Source organism: Bicyclus anynana, chromosome 11 (genome assembly GCF_947172395.1).
Source record: "Bicyclus anynana chromosome 11, ilBicAnyn1.1, whole genome shotgun sequence".
Lineage (NCBI taxonomy): Eukaryota > Metazoa > Arthropoda > Insecta > Lepidoptera > Nymphalidae > Bicyclus > Bicyclus anynana.
Window position 1 is genome coordinate 2,861,333 of NC_069093.1, and position 26,028 is coordinate 2,887,360.

General features: G+C 35.6%; 1 protein-coding gene across 1 annotated transcript in view; it reads right to left on the reverse strand.

Moving 5' to 3' along the window:
* LOC112054703 (thrombospondin type-1 domain-containing protein 7A) overlaps positions 1 to 26,028 on the reverse strand; it is a 108,390-nt gene that overhangs the window by 19,880 nt on the left and 62,482 nt on the right. Inside the window, exons 3-4 of the mRNA XM_024094569.2 lie at positions 4,323 to 4,416; positions 3,305 to 3,412 (exon numbers count right to left, since the gene is read on the reverse strand). Of these exons, the coding sequence (XP_023950337.2) occupies positions 3,305 to 3,412; positions 4,323 to 4,416 (202 nt within the window). The remainder of the gene's footprint in view (positions 1 to 3,304; positions 3,413 to 4,322; positions 4,417 to 26,028) is intronic.

The following is a 26,028-nucleotide window of genomic DNA, read 5'->3' on the forward strand; positions in this document are numbered from 1 at the left end:
AGTCAGTACGACACGAACCGTCGCGTCAATGGCGTCTTATGTTTTTAAATATTTTAAAAACTGTTCACTAAAACTAAAGAAATAAGATGGAGTATTTGTTTATTGGTAATTATTGATTATTATATTCATTTACGTAATTGTTGTTAGTGTTAAATTTTGAAAAAAGTTTGTATATGCGGTTATCAAGGAGACGGCTTCAGTACGTTGCTTGTAAAGACTCACTCTGGTTACTCTGTGGCTAATATATTTTCCGAATTTCAGGAAAGCACATTACCACGAACAGGAAATCAGACAATTGTCAGCAAATGTTAAACAAGTGTATCTTTATTGCGAATGTTAGCTTGAGGCCTATGTACTCAGCTGGTATTGACAGGGTAACGAGTTGCAAAACAGTTGCTGCTACAGTTTCGACCTCAAAAATAGGTCACAATTATGTTGAGCGCTGGTTCATTTTCAGCAGCTTAACCGAAATATAGCTCCTATTGTAGCCAACATACTTTAATATGCTTTATCAAATAACTGATTAGCCTTTTAGATAAAGTATAAATTTTTATTTGAGAATTTAGTGTTTGTTTATAAAAAACTAGCCGACGCCCGCGACTTCGTCCGCGTGAACCTCGATGTAAACTTTCAACTACCCCTATACTACCCCTACCCTACTCGTACCCCTACCCTACTCCTACCTACCTCTACCCTACTTTTCTGGTTGATTTTTTACACCTTGTGTCCGAAAAACCCAAATATCTTACGGAACTCTATTTTTTTCCAAAATAAAATTTAGCCTATGTTACTTGTGGATAATGTAGCTTTCGAATGGTGAAAGAATTTTTAAAATCGTTCCAGTAGTTTTTGAGCCTATTCATTACAATCAAACAAATATTCATTACAATCAAAAAAACAATTCCTCTTTATAATATTAGTATAGATTAAGAAATTTAAAAAAAAGAAGGCGATTGTATTTATATTAATATCAGAAAATAAAAAAAAAATTGTAGCTCAAGTATGAAGGCGGTGCTAAGCCAGTGGTGTATTAATTAAAGCCGTTTCTGAAAGTACCACGGGAAATAACTGTCTGAAAATCCTAAAACTTCATGATTTAAACGGCTTGAGTTAATGCGTAACTGTTGTTGGCACCGCCTTCAAAGAGATCAGAATGTAACACATACGATGTTATTTATTGCTTTTCAGTTTATTTTTGTGTTTTTGAAGTCGGTGAATTTTTTTGTTAAAAAGATTTTATTTTTCTATTTATAGTGTGTCCTAGCATAAGTAACGAAAGCGGTAGGGCAATTTCGTTATTTTCATTTTAACACAAAATATCTAAACCGATTTTCATGAAAATTTAATGGCACCAATCTGGAAGTATACTCTTTCAAAAAACAAAACAATTTTTAAATTGGTTAACAAATGACGAAATGAGGTAACAAAAAATACATACGCGTCGAATTCGGTCGGTTACAAAGGTAAGGAAATATGATGAGGATGTAAAGAGACACAATCCCATAAAATACAGAAGATTTTACCCGTAAAACTGAAACATTGTTGGCAATAGGGTCTTTAGAATGGATAGAAGTGGTAATCGATCAATACCGAGCGACAATATGCTTCAGCTAAGAACGAGGTATCATAAAAATGCACGACGCGAACGAACTTATCTACTTAGTTGAAGTTCCAAGATGAATATTAAGATATTCTGCAAGTTTTAGGCAAATGCTTAAAGTTACGAGTATACCTTAAAGTAGAACTTCCCAATTATATTATAAAAACTTTAGGTTAAAGGAAAGGAGCAAAATGCCTATGGTAATTCAGGGGCTGAACTAAAACTTTACCATATTTGTTCCCAAAAGAAAAAAATGTATTCCATATAGGTTCACTTTGTTGTCCGTCTGTCTGTCTGTCTGTCACGACACTTTAACTAAGGAACGCGCGGTGGCGTCGAGTTATTCAAGTCTACAGTCCCATTTAGCTGTGAAAAAATCATACTTCTTAGTTAACTTGAATACCTTGTTATGAAATTTGGCACGTAATACAATTATGAAAAATCATAGAAAAAATCATAGAAATTAATTTGTCTTTAAATAATATAAATTTATCATATTATAGTAGGTACGGAAACTTAAATGCTTTACTATGAAATTTGGCACGTAATACAGGCATGAAAAATCATAGAAAAAATCATAGTAATTAATTTGTATTTAAATAATATAAAATTATCATATTATAGTACTCGTAGATACATAATCAAGTATCTACAAAAAAAAAACCTTCAGTTGGCGATTCTGACTAGCACTTGTCCGGGTTATTTTTAAATGACAAAGGTTTCGCCATTAAGCTCATAAATTGTTTACAATAAAATTTCATCGTTAGTTTTAATATTAAATATATTATATACTAGCGGACGCCCGCGACTTCGTCCGCGTGGAATACAGAACGAAAGTAGCGAATGTGTTGATACAGAAAAAAAACTATTTCCATTTTAAAATTTTAGCGAAATCATTGCTGTAGCCACAACGAAAAGGAGGTAAAAACACTTACACACAAACCTTCGCCTTTATAATATTAGTGTGATTTATGTTGTTTAGATATTCTACCCGAAACTGTGTAATAAAAGTGAAATCTAAGAAAGAAATATACCAACGACCAAGCGTAGTTTTCAAAAGGTCCTCCCAATAAATATAAACTACTTTCGTTGCGGAGTTTTATTGCGATATGAATATACTTAGATATATATATCCTCTACCGTTCGCTCTGAACTTTTATTTGTGTATTCCTAGTGTGTGTGCTTTATGGTAAAGTTGGTAGTTTCAAACTTTATATGAAAATGCGTAATTTTATTTCTTTTTAGGTCTTGTACCCATCACATCCCACGTCCTACAAATAAAAACCCGTAAGTACCGTAAACAGGTTCTATGTTAGTTCTTGGCTTAGTTTTTAGAACTCTTTCGAAATTCTCATTTTTTTGTAGTGTAATATATTTTTTATTTAAAAATATTACAATAATTTAAAACTAACTACGTATATTAACTACGTATTATAAAAATAAAAAAGGGAAATATATAAATTCTTATTGCTTTAGATCAATTTTACCTTATCACCATTATTTTACAATAATATTAAAAAAAAACTTGAAAAATACCATTGTTACAGGAATTTATAAAATTGGTCCAGTCGTTTCGTAGCCTATTCGTAACAAACAATCAAATCTTATATTTCTATAATATTGGTTTACATATGGGAGTAGGTATGTATGTTGTTGGGTAGTTTTAGTTTTATTACTAGTTGTTCAATGGAAGTGTACACTTACAGCGGCTCTATGAAGCTGCCATCTTTCTTCCGACACTGCACCTGCCGCCTCTGCAGCCCGAGGCGCGGGGTGTGCACCAGGGAGTCGGTCTCAAGTCGCATGTTAAACCTGGATACACACAAATTGTTATTTTTACATATTTATATGTAATAGCTTAGATTGTTACTACTAAGAGTAAGACTCGTAAATCTAACGTATCTAAGCCTACCTAGTACCTGCCAAATGTAGGTATATGAGGTGAGATCACAGAACAGAAAATGCTAGATCTAACGCTTTAGCAATAGACATATATATGAGGGTCTACGTTTTACCACCATTTTCAACCCATATTCGGCTCACTGCTGAGCTCGAGTCTCCTCTCAGAAAGAGAGGGGTTAGGCCAATAGTCCACAACGCTGGCCCAATGCGAATTGGCAGACTTCACACACTCAGAGAATTAAGAAAACTCTCTAGTATGCAGGTTTCCTAACGATGTTTTTCCTTCATCGTTTGAGACACGTGATATTTAATTTCTTAAAATGCACACAACTGAAAAGTTGGAGGTGCATGGTGTACGCTTATCTACTTGTTTTTATTACAAGAAAGTGGACTTTGATAACGGTTACATAGAGTAAACTTTAGTTAGTAATAGCATTGTTGCTATGCATTCAACTACGATTTGGAGAGAATTTTACTATAATGTGTGTCATTAAAACATAGTAAAGTAAAAAATAAATAACTTTCAACTCTTAATTAAGGAAATTAAGTTTCCTTTTCAATTACATTTCTTTTTTCAGTCAACATTATAATTTCCAATTATGTAAGGAGTTTATTAGTGTGGTAGGTATATATTTTTTTACACAATACCCCGGGTACGGAGATTTCAAAACCAAAAATGAGAAAAGCAATTCTTAATTAATTCCGTGAGTGAGATCGTAGCGAATGATTGATACATAAAACACTCACTTCGTCGATCATTGCAGAACGTACGAAAGAAAGGACGGCTTAGTACCTACTTATCTATAAATAACTATTGTACCTTTCAATATTGGTGGTGTGATCTCCGTCCCCTGCAGTGCATTCGGTCCAACTGCCGACGTACACCGTGTTCTCGCCATCATTTATTACCGGTTCTGAAACAAATCATAAATAATATATAATCAATACTAATATCTATACTATATAATATTATAAACGCGAAAGTAAGTCTGTATGTCTGTTACCTTTTCACGGTTAAACGGCTGAACCGATTAAGATGAATTTTGGTATAATGGTAAATGGAACGTTGTAGCAAAACATAACGTACTTTTTGACCCTAAAATTAAAATAAAAGGGGTTGAAATAGGGGTTGAAAGTTTGTATGGAAAGTCCTTCATTTTTAGAGTTACAGTTTTAAAAATTTTATTCATAAATCATAAAAAAAAATACGAAATATAACGTGATTCAACAATTTTTAGAATTCAACCCGTAAAATGGTGAAATAGAGGTTAAAAGTTTACATTGATTTCCACGCGTCCGCTAGTCACACACTATATTTACACATCCATAGATATTGTTGCGAAGCCGAACTGGCAATGTACGGGGCACATAGTTCGTAGCCGATGGACGTTGGGGTCCCAATTAGGGAAATGGCGACCCCGAACTAGAAACCACAGTGTTAATCGAACCCCCAGTTAAGAATCTGTACTCATCTCTTTTAAAGATTCGGGACAGCTTTACGTGCTCTGAGACACCAAGATAACGCCACCAAAATCCCAAATCCGGCAGCTTCTAATGTATTTCTTGTCACTGACATAGAAAACAGTCACTGAGTAAAAAGAAATAAAAGGCCATGACTAATATCCTCTCAAAATCGAAGGCTAACCGTAATACATATTGTATAACCTATTACTTCTTCTATAATATATAGCTATGTTTTTCAAGTCAATTCAGGTCAGATTCAACTCAGGCTATTTCCTTGAAATACATGTCCTATGTATAGAGATCACAAATTCGTTTCTCATTCAATTTCCATTTCACTACATGGATTCCCTTGTCGCCTTGTTTCCTTGAAAAAGTGTTGCAATTTCCTCTGATATTGAGAAACAAATGGGATCAAATCCATGTATAGCATTTATTTTTTCCTACGATACGAATAAAACGTCGTTTTATACGCCTTCGTTTTCTAACAAGCCAGCACTATCCGTTTTATGATTTTTATGCGAAGGATAGAGGCTAGATCCGTAGGCTTAAGCGGAAATTTATTCTGGGATGGATCACGTTTAGTGCTTGGATTTATTTATAAATCAAGGTTTGTATAATTCATTTTTTATACATTTTAGGATAAATTTCAGGATTTCTAAAGTTTCACAAATTGTGTAGGTAGGTAGGTATTACGTACCGAATCGTAAATCTATGGGTACTATGTATTAAGTAATGTTAATGTAGATTACTTAATACGTTAATATTAAATTTTTCAAATTATTTTCATTCTCTTGCCTTTTTATTTACCTGCTAGCGGACACGCGGTTTCACTTGCGCAGTTACCGTTCTACAGGAACGAAACGGAATACAGGGGAAAAATATATATAGCCTATTGCACTCATAAATAACGTAGCTTAGTACTATTCATAAAAAATAATCAACATCGGCTTAGTAGATCCAGTATTATCTCCTACAACATCACAAACTTTACCACTTCATATTATTTTTAGTATAGACTAGTCAAAGCCCCTCGATTTCACCCGCGTAGTTCCCGCTCCCGTGAGAGTACAGGGAAATATATAGCCTATGACACTTACAAATAACGTAGCTTACTATTGGAAAAAAATATTCATTATTTATAAACTCTTAATTTTTACCTCTTTATAATATTAGTATGAGTTTAATCTGCTTAAAGCATATTACATATTCTTTGCCAGTATCTTTAGCTGCATCATCTATTACGATGGGGGGAAACTACGAAAAATAAGATTAAAAAAAAGAAGGCTTATTTCCTGCGGCATCCGTGTTACGCATCTCAGATGGGAGAGAATGAGACGGCAAGTAAGAGTGCACTCCCACTTCAACGTCGCGGTATTGACCTGCGATATTACTCTATTAATAGATTTCCTCTCCGCATTATTTATCTATATCACGGTAATGTTATAAAGGCGAAAGGTTGTGTCTATGTTTGTTCCTCATTTACACTGCGGCTACTGAAGCGATTTGGCTGAAATTTGGAATAAAAATGGACTTTATTTTCCAGATTCCAGCGGTATTTGTGAAAAGCTGAATTCCACGCTAAAAAAATCGCGGGCGTCCGCTAGCACTTAATGTCACAAAAAAGCAAAGTTTGTAAGTTTGTGAGGTTATATGATCCGTGATAGCCCAGTGGATATGACCTCTGCCTCCGCTGGCGAAAGGTGTGGGTTCGAATCCAGCCCGGGACATGCACCTCCAACTTTTCATTTGTGTGCATTTTAAGAAATTAAATATCACGTGTCTCAATCGATGAAAGAAAACATCGTGAGGAAACCTGCATACCAGAGAATTATCTTAATTCTCTGCGTGTGTGAAGAATGCCAATCCGCATTAGGCCAGCGTGGTGGACTATTGGCCTTACCCCTCTCATTCTGAGAGGCGACTCTAGCTCAGCAGTGAGCCGAATATGGGTTGATGACGACGAGGTTATAAGGTTAGTGTAACTGAATCGATTTTAAAAAGTTTTGCCAATAGAAAGCCACTTATTTGGGTAATTCAAGGCAAATTTTTCATCACTGTATTCCCACGGGAAAATTATCTACGCGGGTGAAACTGCGGGCGTCTGCTAGTTCATTATAGTAGTTAGTACCAGTTAACGATCCTTTGTATGACAGAGCCACTTATTGGTTATTTACCAGATAAACAGACCTCACTCTGCGAGTAACTCAATTGCGACGGTGCTGCTAAACTAATAAACGTTTCAGAGTAGGTACGACGATTCTCATTACATTACTCTGTGTAATGCTATAAACACGAAGTTATTAAAAATGCATAAAATAAGATCAAGTATTTTATTTATTTTTTAACTTGATTTTAATCTTAATTGTAGACATCAGAGAACTTGGAACTTGGAGGTCTGTAAATCAGCTGGTTTTTAATAAATTTTGTTGACAGGAAGATCGTACCAAGGTTATTCTCTCAGTCAGTAAATTAACTTAATAGGTGTTCAATTGTAAAAACGCTCCCTATTGACCCTGGAGTCTTTTGGTATTAATAAATATAATTGTTATTAATTTTCCGACGCATTTTCTTTATAAGCAAATATTTCAAGGAATTTAAGTTACCTATGTACATTTCTCATCGCAAATATTTTAAAAGAAACAAACTGATTTATTTATTTTACTAGATCACTAGATCAGTAGCCAATCATTTACTAAATTGAAAACGTAATTAGTTTTCAATTTATTGAAATTACATAGTTAATTTCGTATCCGCAGTGGAATAAGTTGGAAAAGTACAGTTTCAGAACTTCGAAGTTTAATTTGATCGCGATAGCCGGCGCTATTTCAATAAATTGAAAACAAATTTTAATCAAAGGAAATCCGCGAGCGTCGGGAAACTGCGGAAAATTAACAAATCGTCGGAGTGTTCTTGGGGATTCCATTTAATTAATGCGCCGCGACAATAGGGATTTATTGTACACGTTTAGTGGCAGTAAGTTTCAAGATGATAAAGATCAATGAAAAAAGAAAAGCTACACAAATTGCATAGTGCAAGAGTCAATGTTTACGAATATTTATAGCTTTTTAATTTATGTATGCGCAGGCAGGTGAAACGTTGGGAGGATGATTTTAAAAAGGTCGCCGGTCCTGAATGGATGAGAATGGCGAGGGACAGAGAAAAGTAAAGACCTTTAGGGGAGGCCTGTGTCGAAGGACAAGCTGCTAATGAATAAGAATTATGTATACCTATGCTTAAAAATGTAAGTGTAACTAACCAGCAGTATTAAAGGCTTATTTTATTTTATTATATGTACGCGCAGAGACCTATGGTTTAGTAACTGCAATTTTGGTATTTAGACTCCCCTACTATAAGTCAACCATTATCGACATGTCTAGCGGATGAAATCATTGCCTCTTCGCCAGCTTCGGATCATAAGGACTTGGGTTCGAATCCTGGGTCTAAAAGTAAAATATTTATACCATCCCTCCTATATTGGAGCATCGTGATGGGTTTTAGTTACATATGCTCTCCTATGAGGAAAGTCTATCTCAGCTGTGGGCCATTAAAAAAGGCAAAAATGGATAATTTTAGGCATTACAGTTTTAGAAACTCGGGAAATACGTGTGCAAATTTTCAAGTTGCATCTAAAAATGCAGACACGACATTCTGACAAACTGCACAAAACCATTAATATGTAAATTCCAGAGTCTCGAACACCACGCGATGCGCGGCGTGCAGTGGGACAAAGGAGGAGGAAAACTTGGGACAATTTATTGGATAGATAACAACGTGTTTTTAGAATTATGTTCGCGGAACGCTAAAATCTTTTGCCAGGATTTGTATGGGGTAAAGTCTTACATAATGTTTTTTTTATTTAAGAATATGTAGTTATATTTTCGCAAAATGGTAATAAGCTAAACAGAGACAGCTTATACGAATAAAGTTGGATTAAAAGAGGTATTGTAGTATTCTACAATATAAATCTATTTTTCTTGTTTTTTCTTTCTGACTATACCTACCGTTGATGTTTATGGTATGAAAATTGTACAGTAATATGTGACGTCATAATAGGAAAATATACGAATACACAAATAAAACACCGAGCGGTCAACATTAATAAAACATAGGCGAGGAATATTCTCTTCTTATAGTAGGGGAACCCGGAATGCTAAATTTGCAGTTACTAAAGCGGCATTGATTACATGATAGAAAGAGGTCATATACTTTTTTCGCTTTCAGCGGTGGGGAAAAAAACTACAGACTTTAACCTAAATTAAACGCTTTAACTTTACTGATATGTATTGATGTATTGATAAACAGTGTATTTACTGTATCTTGATGTAAAGTTACCTATTCACTAAAACCTATTATTCAAATATGATAGGTTTTTTTATTATTTTAATGTCGGCCTCTGTACCACATAAATCTGATCGGATCCTGTATCACTAACATCTGATAGTAATATAATACAGGGAATATACGTTAAACATTTAAACACTATCACATATCAAAACCAGCAGCATTGCGGGGCTTATACTCCATATACCCTCTCCTATACGAATCCTTGGCCTTGCAATAAGCCAAAATAAAGTAATAATATATGAGGTTTTACTTGTTACTCCGCCATTTATTAAAACATATACTAAGTCACTAAGATTTTAGACAAAATATATGCTTGGAGATGGAGGCATAATATAACATAACAATAACTTTATATAAACGGATGATATACTGAAAAGCATCGCCGTTGCCAGCAACTACATTCGTGCAAATATTAGCGGCGCCCGACAACGTATTACACGCATTTGTTTGCTCTCACGTAATATAAGTGACGGAGCGTGCGGGATTCCTCCGAGCACACGTAACAAATAGTCTGCACCGCTGTTATTAATTTAGATTTATTCGAGTGCTAAATGTTGCTCTATGTGGCCTTTTTATTTACGGGCAAATAAACATATATCATCGTCGTCGTCATCAACCCATATTCGGCTCACTGCTGAGCTCGAGTCTCCTCTCAGAATGAGAGGGATAAGGCCAATAGTCCACCACGCTGGCCCAATGCGGATTGGCAGACTTCACACACGCAGAGAATTAAAATAATTCTCTGGTATGCAGGTTCACCTCACGATGTTTTCCTTCACCGATTGAGACAAGTGATATTTAATTTCTTAAAATGAACATAACTGAAAAGTTGGAGGTGCATGCCCCGGACCGGATTCGAACCCACACCCTTCGGAATCGGAGGCAGAGGTCATATACACTGGGCTATCACGGCTCTTAAAAAAATATATACACACACATAAATAAATAAACATATATACACACACATAAATAGTTGACGACGAGCTCCATTTTGTTGCAATATCCAAGCCACTGAGACTCGCTTATCTTTTCAAAGCTCCTTATCTAAAAATATGTAATGAAGGAATGAATAAGATCGTGTCGTTGTCCGTTCGACTATCTCTCAGACCCTTTTTTTAGGAAAGTGTGTAGTTGAAGTTAATATCAAATAGGACTTCTTTGGATAAATATTAACGATGCCGGTCAACGTATTGCGTGCACTTCTATTCGCTCACGTAATATAAGTGACGGAGCGTGCGGGATTCCTCCGAGCACACGTAACAAATAGTCTGCACCGCTGTTATTAATTTAGATTTATTCGAGTGCTAAATGTTGTTCTATATGATTGATGATACTGCCCAAACATCAAATAGAGTATTGAGATATACAAAAATGTTGAAACTTCACAACATATATCCACTTCCACAACCTCCTGGAAGTGGAGGTGGATATATGCTACTTTTAATCCAGAAAAATCCTTGGTTCCCGAATCCCGCGGGATTTGCGAACAACTGAATTTCACGTAAACGAAATCACGGGCGTCCGCTATTGTTTAAATATTATTTTATTTAATTGGTCCAAGTCTGGCTGGTGGGAGTCTTATGCCGTGGCTAGTTACCACCCTACCGGCAAAAACGTACCGCCAAGCGATATACCGTTCCGGTACGATGTGTAGAAAGCTAAAGGGATGTCAATTTTCATCTTACTCCTAACAATTAGACCGTTCCCATCTTAGATTGCATTATCACTTACCATTAGATGAGATTGTAGTCTAGGGCTAACTTGTAAAGAATAAATAAAAAACATAACGAAGAGAAATAATAAAACCTCCACCATCTTTGAACTTAGTTAGAATTTTATTAACACTGACAATCCAATAAATAGTAAAGTAGGGTATCAATAAATCAACAAAGGAAGGGTTCTGTATATATTCACTCACAGTCTACGTTACACGAAATCTTCATTAACTGTACAGCATTTAGTCGGTTCATTGCAGCGCAAATCCTCAATACAATAGCTTCGGGCCTTTGCCTCCACGCTCGATCGATGCGAGCTCATATTTGAGCTTCAGTTCTCGTTATAGAGTAAGCATATTACAACGTTTCTGTATAACTCAATACTCTATTTGATGTTTGAGCAGTATTATCAATCCGTTTATTTATAGGTTGTATTTGTGTTTAGAGTTTGCTCTGTATATGTCATATAGTATAAATGATGAAGGAAATTTAGAAAAAATCTATGCTAATACTATAAAGATATAAAGTTGTTGGTGTTGTAGGGGTTGGTTGGGTTAAAATTGGTTTAATAGATCCAGAGATTCCTGGATCTATTAAACCAATTTTAAAAATTCTTTTACCACTAGAAAGCCACTATATTTCATATCCATTTTCTCACAGGAACTACGCGGGTGAAACCGCAGGGCGTCAGCTAGTATTGTATAAATATTATATATTGAAAAAATGTTGAATATTTATTTACTGCACAGAACAGAAACGCTATAACTAATTTCCGTGATTTACTATATCACGTTTAAATACCAGACTACTCTCATATTATATACAAAGTTATACTCTCTAATTGATATATGAAGCTGAAAAATCCGATAAGATTTATTTGAAGACGATCATTTAAGAAGTGCTTAAAATATCTAATTTAGCCGAACCGTGATAGCGTGGAGGGTGTACGTTCGAATCCAGTCCGTGGCATGCACCTCCAACCTTGCAGTTGTGTACATTTTAAGATATTAAATATTTATTACATGTCTCAAACGGTAAAGGAAAAACATCGTGAGGAAACCTGCATACCAGAAAATTTTCTTAACTCTCTGCGTGTGTGAAGTCTGCCAATCCGCATTGATCCAGCGTGGTGGACTATTTATTGGCTTAAGCCTCTCATTCTGAGAGGAGATTCGACTCGACTCGAGCAGTGAGCCGAATATGGGTTGTTGATGGATCAGAAAACGAAGAGTAAAAACCAAACCTACCCCTGTTACTGAGGTCTCTTAACAAATAGAACAAATTGTACAAAATAAACGTTTTGTACCAGTTTCGTACTCGTATAACAAGGGCGACGCTTCAAGGATAAGATGTGAAAGCATTGTTTTAGTGGAAGGTCAAACGTCTCGAGACCCGTAATATTTTATGTAAATGTGTGATCGCGGCCCTGGATAGCGCTAGATAGCGAAGAGTGATGAGAGGAGATCGGACTCGAGGCCATAAAACCAGCGGGGAAATGCGGTCATAGACAACGGTTCTAAGCGGAAAATTGAAGAGAAAATCCTGTGCATTGTGTCACATTCATAGTAAAAATTACTAGGTATAAATTTTGCGTATCTGCGTGTAATTTCTTTCGACGAATCAAGCGTGTAACAAAAGGTCCTCTTAATGTTAAGTAGAAAATCATTGCATAACAAAGTCTATATTTGCTAGGAGTCTTACAATGCGCTATTTATCGCTCGTCGATGTTAGCCCTTGTCTGCGTTAAGTAAACACACCTTATGTTAAGTGATGAAGAAGTCTAAGATGGAAGTGGACTAACTTGGAAGAGGTACAAGTGTATTCTAAGTACTTCCATCGGTTTCTACGTGACATCCTATGGGATTGGATCCTCTAAATTGCTTGGCGGTACGTCTATGCCAGAAGGGTGGTAGCTAGCCACGAAATAATACCACCAGAACTGACCTGAGCCAATTAAAACTGACTCGAATGTCGTGATGGGACTCGAACCCAGGACGTTTCTTTTGAGAACCACAGCACTAAAAACTGCGCCAGGGATATCGTCAAATATAGTAATTAATACATAAAAAAATGCGTAATTACACCGATGACCATAGTATCTTCTAGAGCATGTTAATTACGCTCCTTGATATAAGTGTTTGTTTGTTTTTTTTTCTATTCTCGTTAGTCTATTTCGCTTTTAATAAAACGCTCGTTTCACTGCCACACTAAAAGCGATGAAGTGTTAAGTCTCTCGGAGAATAAAAATAGAAAAGAAGGTCTATAAGCGATAACGTGTTTAAACCACGCGAAGTATTGAAGTAAAATTAAATGGAAAATATCTAACGTGATATTGCGAATTGCTGTACGCTTGCTAATGGTAATTGGATGATCGGAAACCAAAAGATTCTTTATACCTTCGACATTTTAGAAAGTATTTTTTAAAATTATAAAGCATTTTTTTAACATATGTTTAATTTTATTGTGTTTATTCTTATTACTTTATTTCTTTGCTGTTGTTTGTTGTTTTACACATGTAGAGTTCAATTGCGTGGACATTACAGATGTTTTAGAATCTATACCAATATTATAAAGCTAAAGAAATTGTTTGTTCGTTTGCTTGAACGCGGTAATCTCAAGAACTACTGGTACTATTTGAAAAATGTTTTCAGTGTTAGATAGCCCAGTGAAACTACGTGGCGTCAGCTAGTAATTTATAGTAGACGCCCCACAGTTTCACCCACGTAGTTTCCGTTCCTTTTTCGTTTACGGGAATAAAATATAGTCTATATAATACTCACAAATAACAAATAAGTATATCCAGAGATTATCCCCTACAATACCACAAACTCTACCTCTTTATAATATTATCTAGTATCAATATAAAGTTTAGAGTCATTGTTCTGCTTAATTTAAAAAATATTTCAATGGGAATTAAATACTTAGCGTGTAAACACTTTATAATATTTATTGTAGTTTTAAACTTATCATGAGAGATATAAAATACACAATTTTTTACAAGGAATGATATTTGAACCTTTGACTATATAAAAAAACTCTTTGCAAAAAAAACGCTTACGTCGTCTTTGCACGATTGAAACCTTACGTAATTTATAACAAAAATAACAAATCAAACAAACTCCAGCAAAAGATTCTATTGACTAGAAACACCGTGTAAATAGAAAGCAAAAGGCGAACAATGTAGCTGATTTACCTCCTACACATGTCTCAGAATTCTTTTTCGATTTCTAGCTGAAATTTGGGAAGAATACCGCTAGAAAGTATTTCTCGACAGCCAAAGTGAACAAAGTCGATGCCCGCGGCAAACAAAATATCTCCTCAGAGTTTGCTATTCTCCTGACAATCTTGAATTTCAATTTCGTGATACGAAAATAACACCAAGTTAGATTGAAGAAGCCGGGGGAAAAATTTACTCCGATATATTATACAGTAATATGGACTCTTTGTATACGCTAACTCTCGAGGGTTTCGTTTTGTGGGGCGTTAAATATATATTAACAATCGTGTACCTCGTTGGCTCAGTGATATCTTATGTGGTTTCGGAACACGAGGTCTTGGGTTGAAGTCCTTGGTCGGATTATTAAATTGAGCTTTATTCCAATTGCAATTTCAAATTTCAAAAGCAATTGTCAGTGAAAATTCTCAGCCCGAAGTTGAAGTGTTACAACTCCGTCCCTCGGATATTAAGAAGTCGGTCCTGATCATATTCATTTACATAATCTGATAGTGATCGTTCAAAATTATCATCCGCATTAAATCAAACTGGTGGGTAAAAAAAAATCTGTTACCAATAGAAAGCCACGTTATTTGCGAGTATCATAGAGTCATAGGCTGACTGTTTTATCCCCGTATTCCCACGGGAACGGGAACTACGTGGGTGAAACCACAGGGTGTCTGCTAGTCTCTGATATCATCATCATATCAGCCGATGGACGCCCACTGCAGATCATAGGCCTTTTGTATCACGATCCTGAGCCGCCTGCTTCCAGCGAAACCCTGCGAGTCGCTTGATGACGTCACCTGGTAGGCGGTCAACCATCACTGCGCTTTCTAGTGCGGGGTCGCCATTCCAGCACCTTGGGACTCCACGTCCATCGGCTTTTCGATTTATGTGCCCCACCCATTGCCACTTCAGCTTCGGGACACGTTGAACTATGTCGGTGACTTCAGTTCTTCTGCGGATCTCTACATTTCTGATTCGATCACGCAGAAATATTCCTAGAATAGCTCGTTCCATCGCCCCCTGTGTGACTCTGAGCCTTCTTATAAGACCAATAGTTAGCGACCAAGTCTCGGAACTGGCAACACGCACTGTTATATAAATACACCTAAGTTCGTGGAGAGTGAATTAATCATACTTTAATTCATCTCTTTTTAATTTCAAAATAGTTTTGTAAGGTTATTAAACTTTAAGTTTGATAACTGTTTCATGTAAAACATCGATTAGCCTACTAAAATGGTTTTATATTCACCTTATCTGATTTGGATACTGTCAAGCAGATCATTAGATATTTTGTGTAAAAAGTAATAAAAAGATTAGTAAACAATTAATTTACTTGGAAATCTGAATTATTTTTAACTTAACACGCAAATCTAAATAGGTGTAAAAATAAAAAAAACACATTTTTCATATACAGATATTGAAATTACTTTACTAGTTTACAATATTTTTTTATAGGAGCGTTTCTTTGGAGCATTATGCTCCCTTGTACTCGTATCTAAAGAATCAGGTAAAATTACATTCACAAATATAGCAAGATTTTCTTTAATGCAGTTTTCACCATTAGATAGTGTATTAAGAAGAAGGTTCATACGTATCATCATCATCATCATCATCATTAGCGACCCATTTTCGGCTCACTGTTAAGCACGAGTCTCCTCTCAGAATTAGAGGGGTTAGGCCAATAGTCCACCATGCTGGCCCAATTCTTAAGAAGTGTGAAGTTTGCTTCACTCATCTCAAGAATTAAGAAAATTCTCAGGTACGCAGATTTATACGTTATACATTATTTACAAAAAATTCTTATCAAAGTGCCTAGGTTCTAAATTTAATTATCGATCCTCCCTTTCTCAAAGCTCAGTTAGTTCTTTTTGTATAAAGCCGTGTTTATAGCTTTATTCAAATAAAAATGGATGATTAAATGTCCCCTTTATGTTTTCTTTTTATTCGATAAGCCGGTAATCATTTATCACCGCGCGTAATTCGACGAGGCATCAATTTTCATCCGAATTTTCTCGCTCCGTGAATTTTCTGCCTGTCGTTTACTTTTATAAAGACTTTCTTGGAAGAGGATTAAATAGGAGACGGGACATCTTTGCGAAATTTCCGCTATAAAAATGAATGTAACGTAGACTGAGACGCGCCCCTTCTCCGTTTTTGTGATATTCAATATTGATCCAAAATGAGAAGCTTCTAAATACTCGTATATTGAATAAACATTGATGATAATTGATAGCCATGCTATTAAGCATACATTTTTTTTATTCTTTACAAGTTAGCCCTTGACTACAAACCTGATGGTAAGTGATGATACAATCTAAGATGGAAGCGGGCTAACTTGGTAGGAGGAGGATGAAAATCCACACCCCTTTCGGTTTCTACACGACATCGTACCGGAACGCTAAATCGCCTGGCAGTACGTCTCTGTCGGTAGGGTGGTAACTAGCCACGGCCGAAGCCTTCCACCAGCCAGACCTGGGCAAATTTAGAACACTTCAATCAGCCCAGCCGGGGATCGAACTGAGGATCTCCGTCTTGTAAATCCACCGCACATACCACTGCGCCACGGAGGCCGTCTAGTATCTAGGCTTAAATTTCAAATAATATATTGATAAATTGATATTGATTGACTCAAATATTGTCAAGTTAAATTCCATAAGATTAAAGACAACACCATGGTATGTTATTAAAAGATTATTTAATTGCTTTAGTTTGATCAGGAAATGGGTTTATTTACTAATTAAAGAAAGTAATTATCTAATGTACACCGAGCTTGTAGAAGTAGAGACAATAATATTTATATTAAATTAAAGTTTCCTTTGAATATTACGTAGCTGTGTGCTACGATTGCTACGAGTAATTCTCTCGTAGTTACAAGTTCTACGAAGTTCTACGAACGAAATTCTACTTTGGAAAAGGAGGCACATGAGTTTTTATGAGGCAAGTTTGTGAGAGAACAAGCGTTTGAATTCTTTAGAAAGAGCCTTAAAACTGGCATTACATTCAATTGGCGTACTGTGTTTGGAACTTTTATAGGGTAGGGTTTTAATAATATTGGAAGCATTGGAAGTTATTATGTTTATCATGGTTAGGTTCAGGTTTAGATTCCAGAAACATTCTTAGTTATAGCAAGTCATCTAAAAAATAATTATTATTATTTAATACCTTATTTAATTCAGTGTCTGAAGTTGTGAGTGTTTCGGTCGAGACTGCTATGCTATCCTTATCCTAACTTTAATTTAAAGTTTACTAAGAAAAGTAAACTAAGTTTATTAAAAACTAGCGGACGCCCGCGACTTTGTCGACGTGGAATTTAGTTTTTCACATATCCCTTGGGAACCATGATTTTTTTCGGGATTAAAAGTAGTCTATGCGTTAATCCAGACTATATTCTATCTCTACTTCAAGTTTCAAGTGATTCAGTTCAGTAGTTGAGGCGTGAAAGAGTAACAAAAATTCATACCAAAAAATCATCAGGTTTTCGCAAATCTCGGGAATTACTGGATTTTTTCTAATTAAAAAGTAAGCCTACATCAATATATATAGTAGTATAGTAACAAACCTACATCAATACAAACTTTCGCGTTTATAATATTAGTAGGATTTCCTCACAAAGTTTTTAATAAACTTAGATGTACATAAAGTGACATAAGGTTAAATAAGAAAAAGTATTAATTTTTGAGAGATTCAAAAATAAGTCAAATACAGTTCGTAATAAATCTGTTTTTTGCAGAATAAAAGTACTGGAATTGAGATCATTTATTTTTATTTTATTTATTTATTTATTATTCTACAAAATACTCATTTAAATTAAGCCTAACCATGATGCAACACAAAACACAGTTAGTTTTACTGTGAACTTCATACATTAAATTAGTATATTACACACAAAATTAATGTTTTGTCGTGCTCGTGTTGATTTCTATTTCTATTTCATTGTTTGACAGTCTCTTGATTGCGTTGGAAATGGGAACAATGCAAAGTAATAATTAACCTTTATTTGCAATCGATCCGCTGGTCGGAGGTCAGTAAACCTCGACTCAGCTCACGCGGACGATGCTATTTATTAACCTACTAACATAATACAGAGTAGGCATATTGACCTGCTTATGCAGTAAATGTGGGTAGAATTGAAATTAAACTTTAAACGCAGTAAACACAATGTGCTGGAATGTCTTTGCAATCTATACTTAGAGACGAATATATGTTAGCAATCTATGGATTTACTGTGCCGGGTCCATTGCGTAGCAGAGAGAACAACTCCGAGAAAAGTCCAGGACTTGTGACCAATGGATGTAGGGTTAAGGAATTCCTTGACAATCGATTAACACTCTCCTTATCTGCTCATGTTGTTCTCCCTGCCTATTCAAATTTGGTAATATCCTATTAAAGCAGCTAATATAAAATTTGCTGGAGTTCTAAAACTACAGTTCTAAAACTGTAACTCGTTTTCGTAACGGTCAATTTTACGCGTAAATAATCAGCCTGGATGTCCAGGCTAGTGCAGCCAGTAGGTATTCTTGCAACCGTTCCATGTGGGCATGATTTGTATAACTATTAGAATTAGTTGGATTTAAGTTTCTTATTTTACTCTATTTCAGTACAGAGGTAATTGTAGACTGGTCTGAAAAACTCAAAGTGAATGTTTCCGTGATCATTTAATATCCTTAATGAAACGAACGAAAATGGGACAATGCAAGCGATGCTACTGGGTTTTGCTGGATTTTCTAATGTTTCTAAGCCAGCAAGTCATAGCTGAAAGGATATTAAATTACACAATTTCACTATGTATTAAGAAATATCGTCTTTAACATTTTTATTATATGTCACGACCCACATGAATCCAATTTTTTTTTTGATTAATAATGGATGGACTAATAATAAGATCGGTAAGACAGTTAAAATATGAATTATGTACAAAATTTATTAAAAACTACATGTTGCGATCCATACAAATAAAATACAATCTAGTCGAGTACAAAACATACCCGTATTTGTATTATACGTGTCAGCGAATCCGCGTACGGCTTCGATTCCAATATGTTAATTAATGAAAACGCGGTTACATAATATACCCGCACATTGCGATAATAATATTGCAGTATCAATAATATGTCGGTATAGACTACAGTGTAGCAGAGAGGTGAATGACCTCAGATTCGGACCACAGAAAAGACATTTTATTTGTATCCAGTATTATACTGGAATGGTCAGTCACTTATATCCTAGTCGATAAACAGATATAACGATCAGACCAAAAGCGATTTTTTTAAATTCAAGTTTAAAAAAAAACCATGCTGGCTTGTATGATCAGACACACGACCTACGGTTTACTTCTGCAGGCATTATACGTCTTTTAAACGGGGAAATAAAAACATCGTGAGGAAACCTGCATACCTAAGAATTTTCTTAATTCTCTGCGCTCTACGTGTGCGGAGTTAATCCGCATTGGGCTAGCGTGGTAGACTTTTAGCCTAACCCCTCTCATTCATTCCGAGAGGAGACTCGTGCTGAATAGTAAGCCGAATATGGATTGTTAATGATGATGATGAACCGTGTTTAGACGATCATAAAAACGAAAAATCACTGCACCATATACTGGCTCATGTTTTGAATCTTACCCCGAGGTATATGTGTACAATGCAGGTAATGTCCACACTATACTGTCCATTTTTAAAGTCAACAGTAAATGGAATACCATAAAAAACAACACTTGTAAAATGTAGCAATTCTCACAATCAGTTATTCTACCGTAAAAAGTTGTGAGATCCATGTAATAGCAAGTCCATTACTTCTGTATTCTGTTTCAAGTTATTACGTAATTAGCTAACCTAACAACATCTTATAGTGGCCCTAACAATATTAAAATTTTTTTATATTTTAAACTAGCGGACGCCCGCGACTTCATCCGCGTAAAAATCGATGTCAACTTTATCGATGTCAAAATAATTTACAAAATGTTTTATTATATTTCAACAGTTTCACGACCAATTCCAATGAATCCATTTGACCTCTGTTACAGGAAAGTTTTCACAGCGTGAAATATATTGGAGCGGAAATAAGATGGCCGCTCGAAGGGGATGTTAGGAGGGGTAGTATAGGGATAACAATGGCGAAAATATGGCTGTACCCGCGGATAAACCACTCAAATTACATTAACCCACATCGTATTCATCTTTGATTTATTATCGCGGAAAAAAGCTTTTATGTATTGGATTACATGTAAGGTAAAGTAAGGTACGTAAATCTTGTAAAAGAGGACTCTTTGTCCGTTTGTTACTTTCCGTCCCTTGGGAAAAAGGGTGTTAGGAATATAATTTTCATCTTTACCCTTATGAAATTTCTGTACCATCAGTATGAATGAGACTGGAATTATAAAGTAGTACATACGTAACGGTGGAGGAAAAAACCTGCAATATGCCAATCCACATTGGGCCAGCGTGGTGGACTATAAGCCTAACCCCTCCCATTTCAGAGAGGAGACTTGTGCTCAGCTGTAAACCAAATATCGGTTGATAATGATGATGATGACGTAAAATAACATAAGCAACGCATATAAACATTACCAATATTTCCCTTTCCTTCTGACTAGGAAATAGTAGTTGATTTGATAAATGATAACAATACAATTATCCAGTTGCTAATATTTTAAGGTAAATTTGACTGAAAATATCGTCTCTTACTCCTAATGATGTTTGGAGAGTCCATGTTACACGGTAAACCGTTTGTGGTGACGGGGTCTAAACCGTCAACAATCTACATCTAAGTCTGCTAAATCTGTGGCTATATATATATCTGTGGGTATTATCAAAATAAAGGCTTGCCAGGTATGACTCATGATTTTTCATTTTTCAAGTAATGTGCAGCCTAGATTGGAATGTGCTAGAAACGGATAGAAACCTAGCAGGTTCTCTTTTAAGTGCTTCGTTTACAAATTATTCTAAAAATCCACATTTACCAATTGCACAGTTTATGTTGTTATCATTATTCTATTATAAATAAATTAATTTATGGACTGCTATCAGACGCTTGTAAAAATGATTTAAACAGTTTTTACAATTAACAATTTAATAATATTAGGTACTAGCGGACGCCCGCGACTTTGTCCGCGTTTAGTTTTTTTGAAATCCCTCGGGAACCATGAATTTTTCCGGGATAAAAGTAGCCTATCTGTTAATCCAGGCTATAATATATCTCAATACTAAATTGCAGCTATATGTTTTATAACTTTTTTGGCACTAGATAAAATAAGTACCCACGCTAAGTGTAACATAAAATATGTACGTTCATCAGCCAACAGAATAAGCTTACTTGGATATCATTGATACCATAGCGTAAGGGTTTTTGTTGATAAAAACAAATTGGAGGTATTCGAGGTAAAGGCGCTTAGATACGGGGATGTTTGCCAAAACACGCCAAATTGCTTCCATTAGCAAGCATTAGGGGCGGGCCGATGACAACCCGGTTCACAGTGCCATAATATTATACTGTAAACTAAGGGATACCCACTTTGCCGGACCGAAAATTTATAGTATGGGAAAATTTACACAAAACTCGGGTTTTTTCACATTTGTAATTATTATATTTTTATCTGTAGAAGTGGGTACGAGAGCTATAGTATAAAAATCTTTCTATACACCTACTTAAAAACCTTGGCCTGATTAAACTTGCAGCATGATGTCACCCTTTTAAAGGCATCTACTGAAAACCAGCGCTGCAGCTAGCTGCAGCTTTAAGCTAAGTGGGAGACCTTTATTTGGTCAGTACGCTTTTACTTTCACTTTTCTTCTTCGTTGTAAAATATAAAAGCTTAGTTTTAAGTTTGCTGACCAAATAAAAATATATTTTCTTTCTTTCTTCTTTCTTTCTTTCTTTCTTTCTTTCAGCAAGTACTAGGTGTCCAAAGCTGCATCGAGCCCATAAAGCTTAGTTGTGGATATAACTAGAAGCCTGAATTTTCAGTAACTAAGTAAGCATTGTATAAACTTGGTGTATTTTAAATTTCATTCAATTTGAACTAGTGGTTTAAGAATTATTACCTAGTCAAGGTTTATGAATTTCGTCACTCACTGACTTACCGATCATCAAAACTCTAAGGCATAAAACTATACATTTAAACTCCGTTATAAATCATACTATCTATTGGAGAGAACTTCAGCAGTCTTTATTTATACAAACAGACGGATATACTTGCGGACTTTATAATAAATATGTGGTATAGATGTTTTGGTTCAAGTTCTTTACGCAGACGAAGCCCAGGCCCAGGCCAAGTCGCTAGTATAGAAATAAATAAATAATAAATTCTCAACTGTATTACCTACCTGTCTAGTAATTAGTTTGTATTTACTTACAATATAAATTCAATTTATGATAAAGCGATCAGACCCACAGCGGAAACCACGGCATTCAACCGAAATTTGCATGATTTACTGTGTCTCATTAATATTGTTTACTTTATATTGATACAATGGAATATTGAATTTGAATAATTCATTTAAAGTTACATTTTAAAATATTATATGATATTAATTAGTTTTTTTTTTGTTGAGAAAAAAAGCGCACGTAATATTAATAAAGACAAAACAAACCGACACAAGTACGTAGTATATACAGATGTATAGCTGTAACATATGGAAATGTGCAAATAGCACGCCGTGGGCAGCCCCTCGAGGGATTATTCCGCTTCTTGCTCGTTATAATGTTCTGTCACCAGCAGACCTTGTGCGACGCTTGCGTAATGCTTATTTGCAAGGTTAGTCATCGTTACTCGCCCTAACAACTCGTAGTCAGGATTATTTGTTATTGTTTCGTATCGTACCTATTCTCCTACTAATATTTTATACGTGAAAGTTTGTATGGACGTTTGTTACTTTAACACTGCAACTACTGAATCGATCGTAGTAGTAACGTCAAAGAGTAACAAACATACATCCATGCAAATTTTCGCGTTTATAATAGTAGTAGGATAGGATTACAGGCCCGCGCCCGCGTCTATGTGCGCGTGAATATCTGTCTATCTGTTTTTTAAAAATCACAAGGGAACCATGTATTTTTTCGGGATAAAAAATAGCCTATATGTTGATAATCTCTATCTCGTATTAAAATTGGCTTAGCCATTCCAGAAATAAAGCAGAAATCAGAAAGACAGTCAGACAAAATCTTGTTTATACCTATTATTGAAAGGTGGTGTGGACAGCTGAGACCAAGTAATGGCAATCATATCACAATCTGTGGTCGCCCATTATTTCTGACATACCTTAACAAGTACAATGTTTACTTCCTCATCACCTGCCACAGCCCATTACGTTGCGATCGTATCGCAGCTGATGCCGCAGAGACGCAGGCGTTCACGTCGATAAAAACAAATTAGAGGCAGCCGAGAGAAAGGCGCTTAGCGTCGGGAGGGCTGTTTGCAAAACACGCCAAATTGCTTCCATTAGCACGCATTAGGGTCGCTCTAGACTACACCAGGGTCAGGGCTACTTTGCTAAATCAATATCTATTTCGTAATCAGCTTAAAACAATACAGTAAATGTTCGTAAAGTCATTTGATAGAAAAAAGACAAAACAAATAATGACATAATACACCATATCGTATAACATATTGTATAACATATCGTATAACAGCAAGCATGACAAAATAATACAATAAGGATTAACGAAGATCTCAGTGTGATGAAGACGAGAACAACTATTACTTTATGATTGAGTCTTTAAGTTGAGCGACTAAGTAAGGTTAGAGGTATAGTCAGGCCCAAAAACGCTAGTTTTGACGGGAGATATGGTTCGGATACCATTGAACCTGACTAATAACGCAAGAACTGGCTGGTATAGACCTTGCCATGAAATGATTAGATTAGTAGCTTCGAAAAACGTTGTATCTAGAAATAAATACTAATATGCGCAAGACAAACATGCTCAGAAACACGCCTGATATAGTGATCAGTCATTACTACTAGAAATTAATTATACAAAGACTAGATTATTAAATAATTTGTCCAGCTTCACAAACGAAAGATTAAAAGTTCACAAGCAGCTATGTAATTCTGTCCCTGACAGAATAACGTCAGGGACACTCGCTGATATATCTGAAAGCACCACAAAGGGACGCCACCGCGGCTGCTTCAAAATATACTCGTACATTGTCTATTTATATACTACGCTTCATAACCGAGCCCAATTACTGGAGGAAAGTCGTAATGCGTACGAATAAGTGTCAAAAACGTTTAACGTGCTCCCCTTTTTGGGTTACGAAATATTTCATTTGAATATTACTGCTGTTGATATTTGTAACAAGGTAAAATGAAACGTATCGCTCTCATGTTAAAATACAATTTGATTGATATGCTAATGTTTGATTTATGTGTGTACCTATGTTTATGATGTTCTATGAAGCGCATACTCAATTAACTTGGGTAAATGAATTATATCCTTTCTAGTAGTTTCAGATACAGAGTTACGTATTTTATTTTTTAAAGTAGGATAGTTTTCAGGTAAGCAGTTGCCCAAGCTGATATTAAGACGGACGCAAAGTAAGGCACGTTCTAACTAACGTAAATACAAGTATTGTCACCTGTCAAGACTTGCGTGCTTGTACTTTCTTTGCCTCAATGAAAAAGCACTATATGAATGAGGCTAGAAGCACCATGATTATTTATGATGTATCGTATAGGAAATACATCGTGAGGAAACTTGAGAATTTTCTTATTTTTCTAAGCGTGTGAAGTCTTCCAATTCACATTGGGCCAGCGTGGTGGACTAAAGCCTAGCCATTCTGAGAGGAGACTCGTGCCCAATAGTGAACCAAACATGGATTTTTAATGATGATGTCATATGTCCTCCTTTCGGCAACGTTAAACATAAATAATGTCTTCATTCGATTCGAAAAAAAGCAATTCTCGCTCGCGAAAATTGTAAAAGTTAAATAGTAGATTGTCATACAAGGCGCTAAAAATATATTGTATACGAGGTATTTTAGGGCACGGGCCGTAAGGCGAGGGCTGCTAAATAGAAATCGAGTTTATAATGGGTTTAGCCCCGCGTGCAACAATCTACTATTTAACTTTTACAATTATCGTGGTAATATAACAGTGTTTTTGAGCACGAGTAGTGAAAAATATTGTAAATCATAAAAATCTTTGGTAAACGTAAAGGGAAAAACTTTTATCAAGAAAAAAAAATCGCGGACAATGGTTAGTTTTCAATAAAAACAGAATAAGAAAACATTTCCATTCTATTTTCAATGTTCAGATGCTGCGCTTTGTAAGGAACAGGGTTTAATTTTTAAGAGAGTTTTCTCGTAAGCTAAAAGCCACTACTGAGTGCGAGTGCATCACATCTTTTATCTCACGTGCTTTATCAGTCGCCGAGCACAATGGCCGCTGCCGTAAAAGCAATGCCAAGTTGCAGCGCTCCTTTCTTACATTGGGATTTATTACGACAATCCGATGTACCGGGGTACGAGCGTGTTAGACATTTTATAAAGATTTTCCATGAAAAATGTTCATAGCTTTCGCTTTGTGTTGGTAAAGTATACAGGATGTCTCATAATTGGATAGCTAAACTAATTTGACAATGGATTATATTTAGTTAATTAGGTGATTTATCTCCCTCTCGCTACTTTAGTTATCTTAATACGAGTAAATAAATGCGAAAGGACATTCATCACGGTATCTCGAAAACCGTTTGAGGAACAAAGTTGACATTTGGTAGGGAGTTAGTTCGTAGGTAGTAAACGTCCACTAAGAACGGATTTTGCGAGACGACCGAATTGAGGAGGTCGG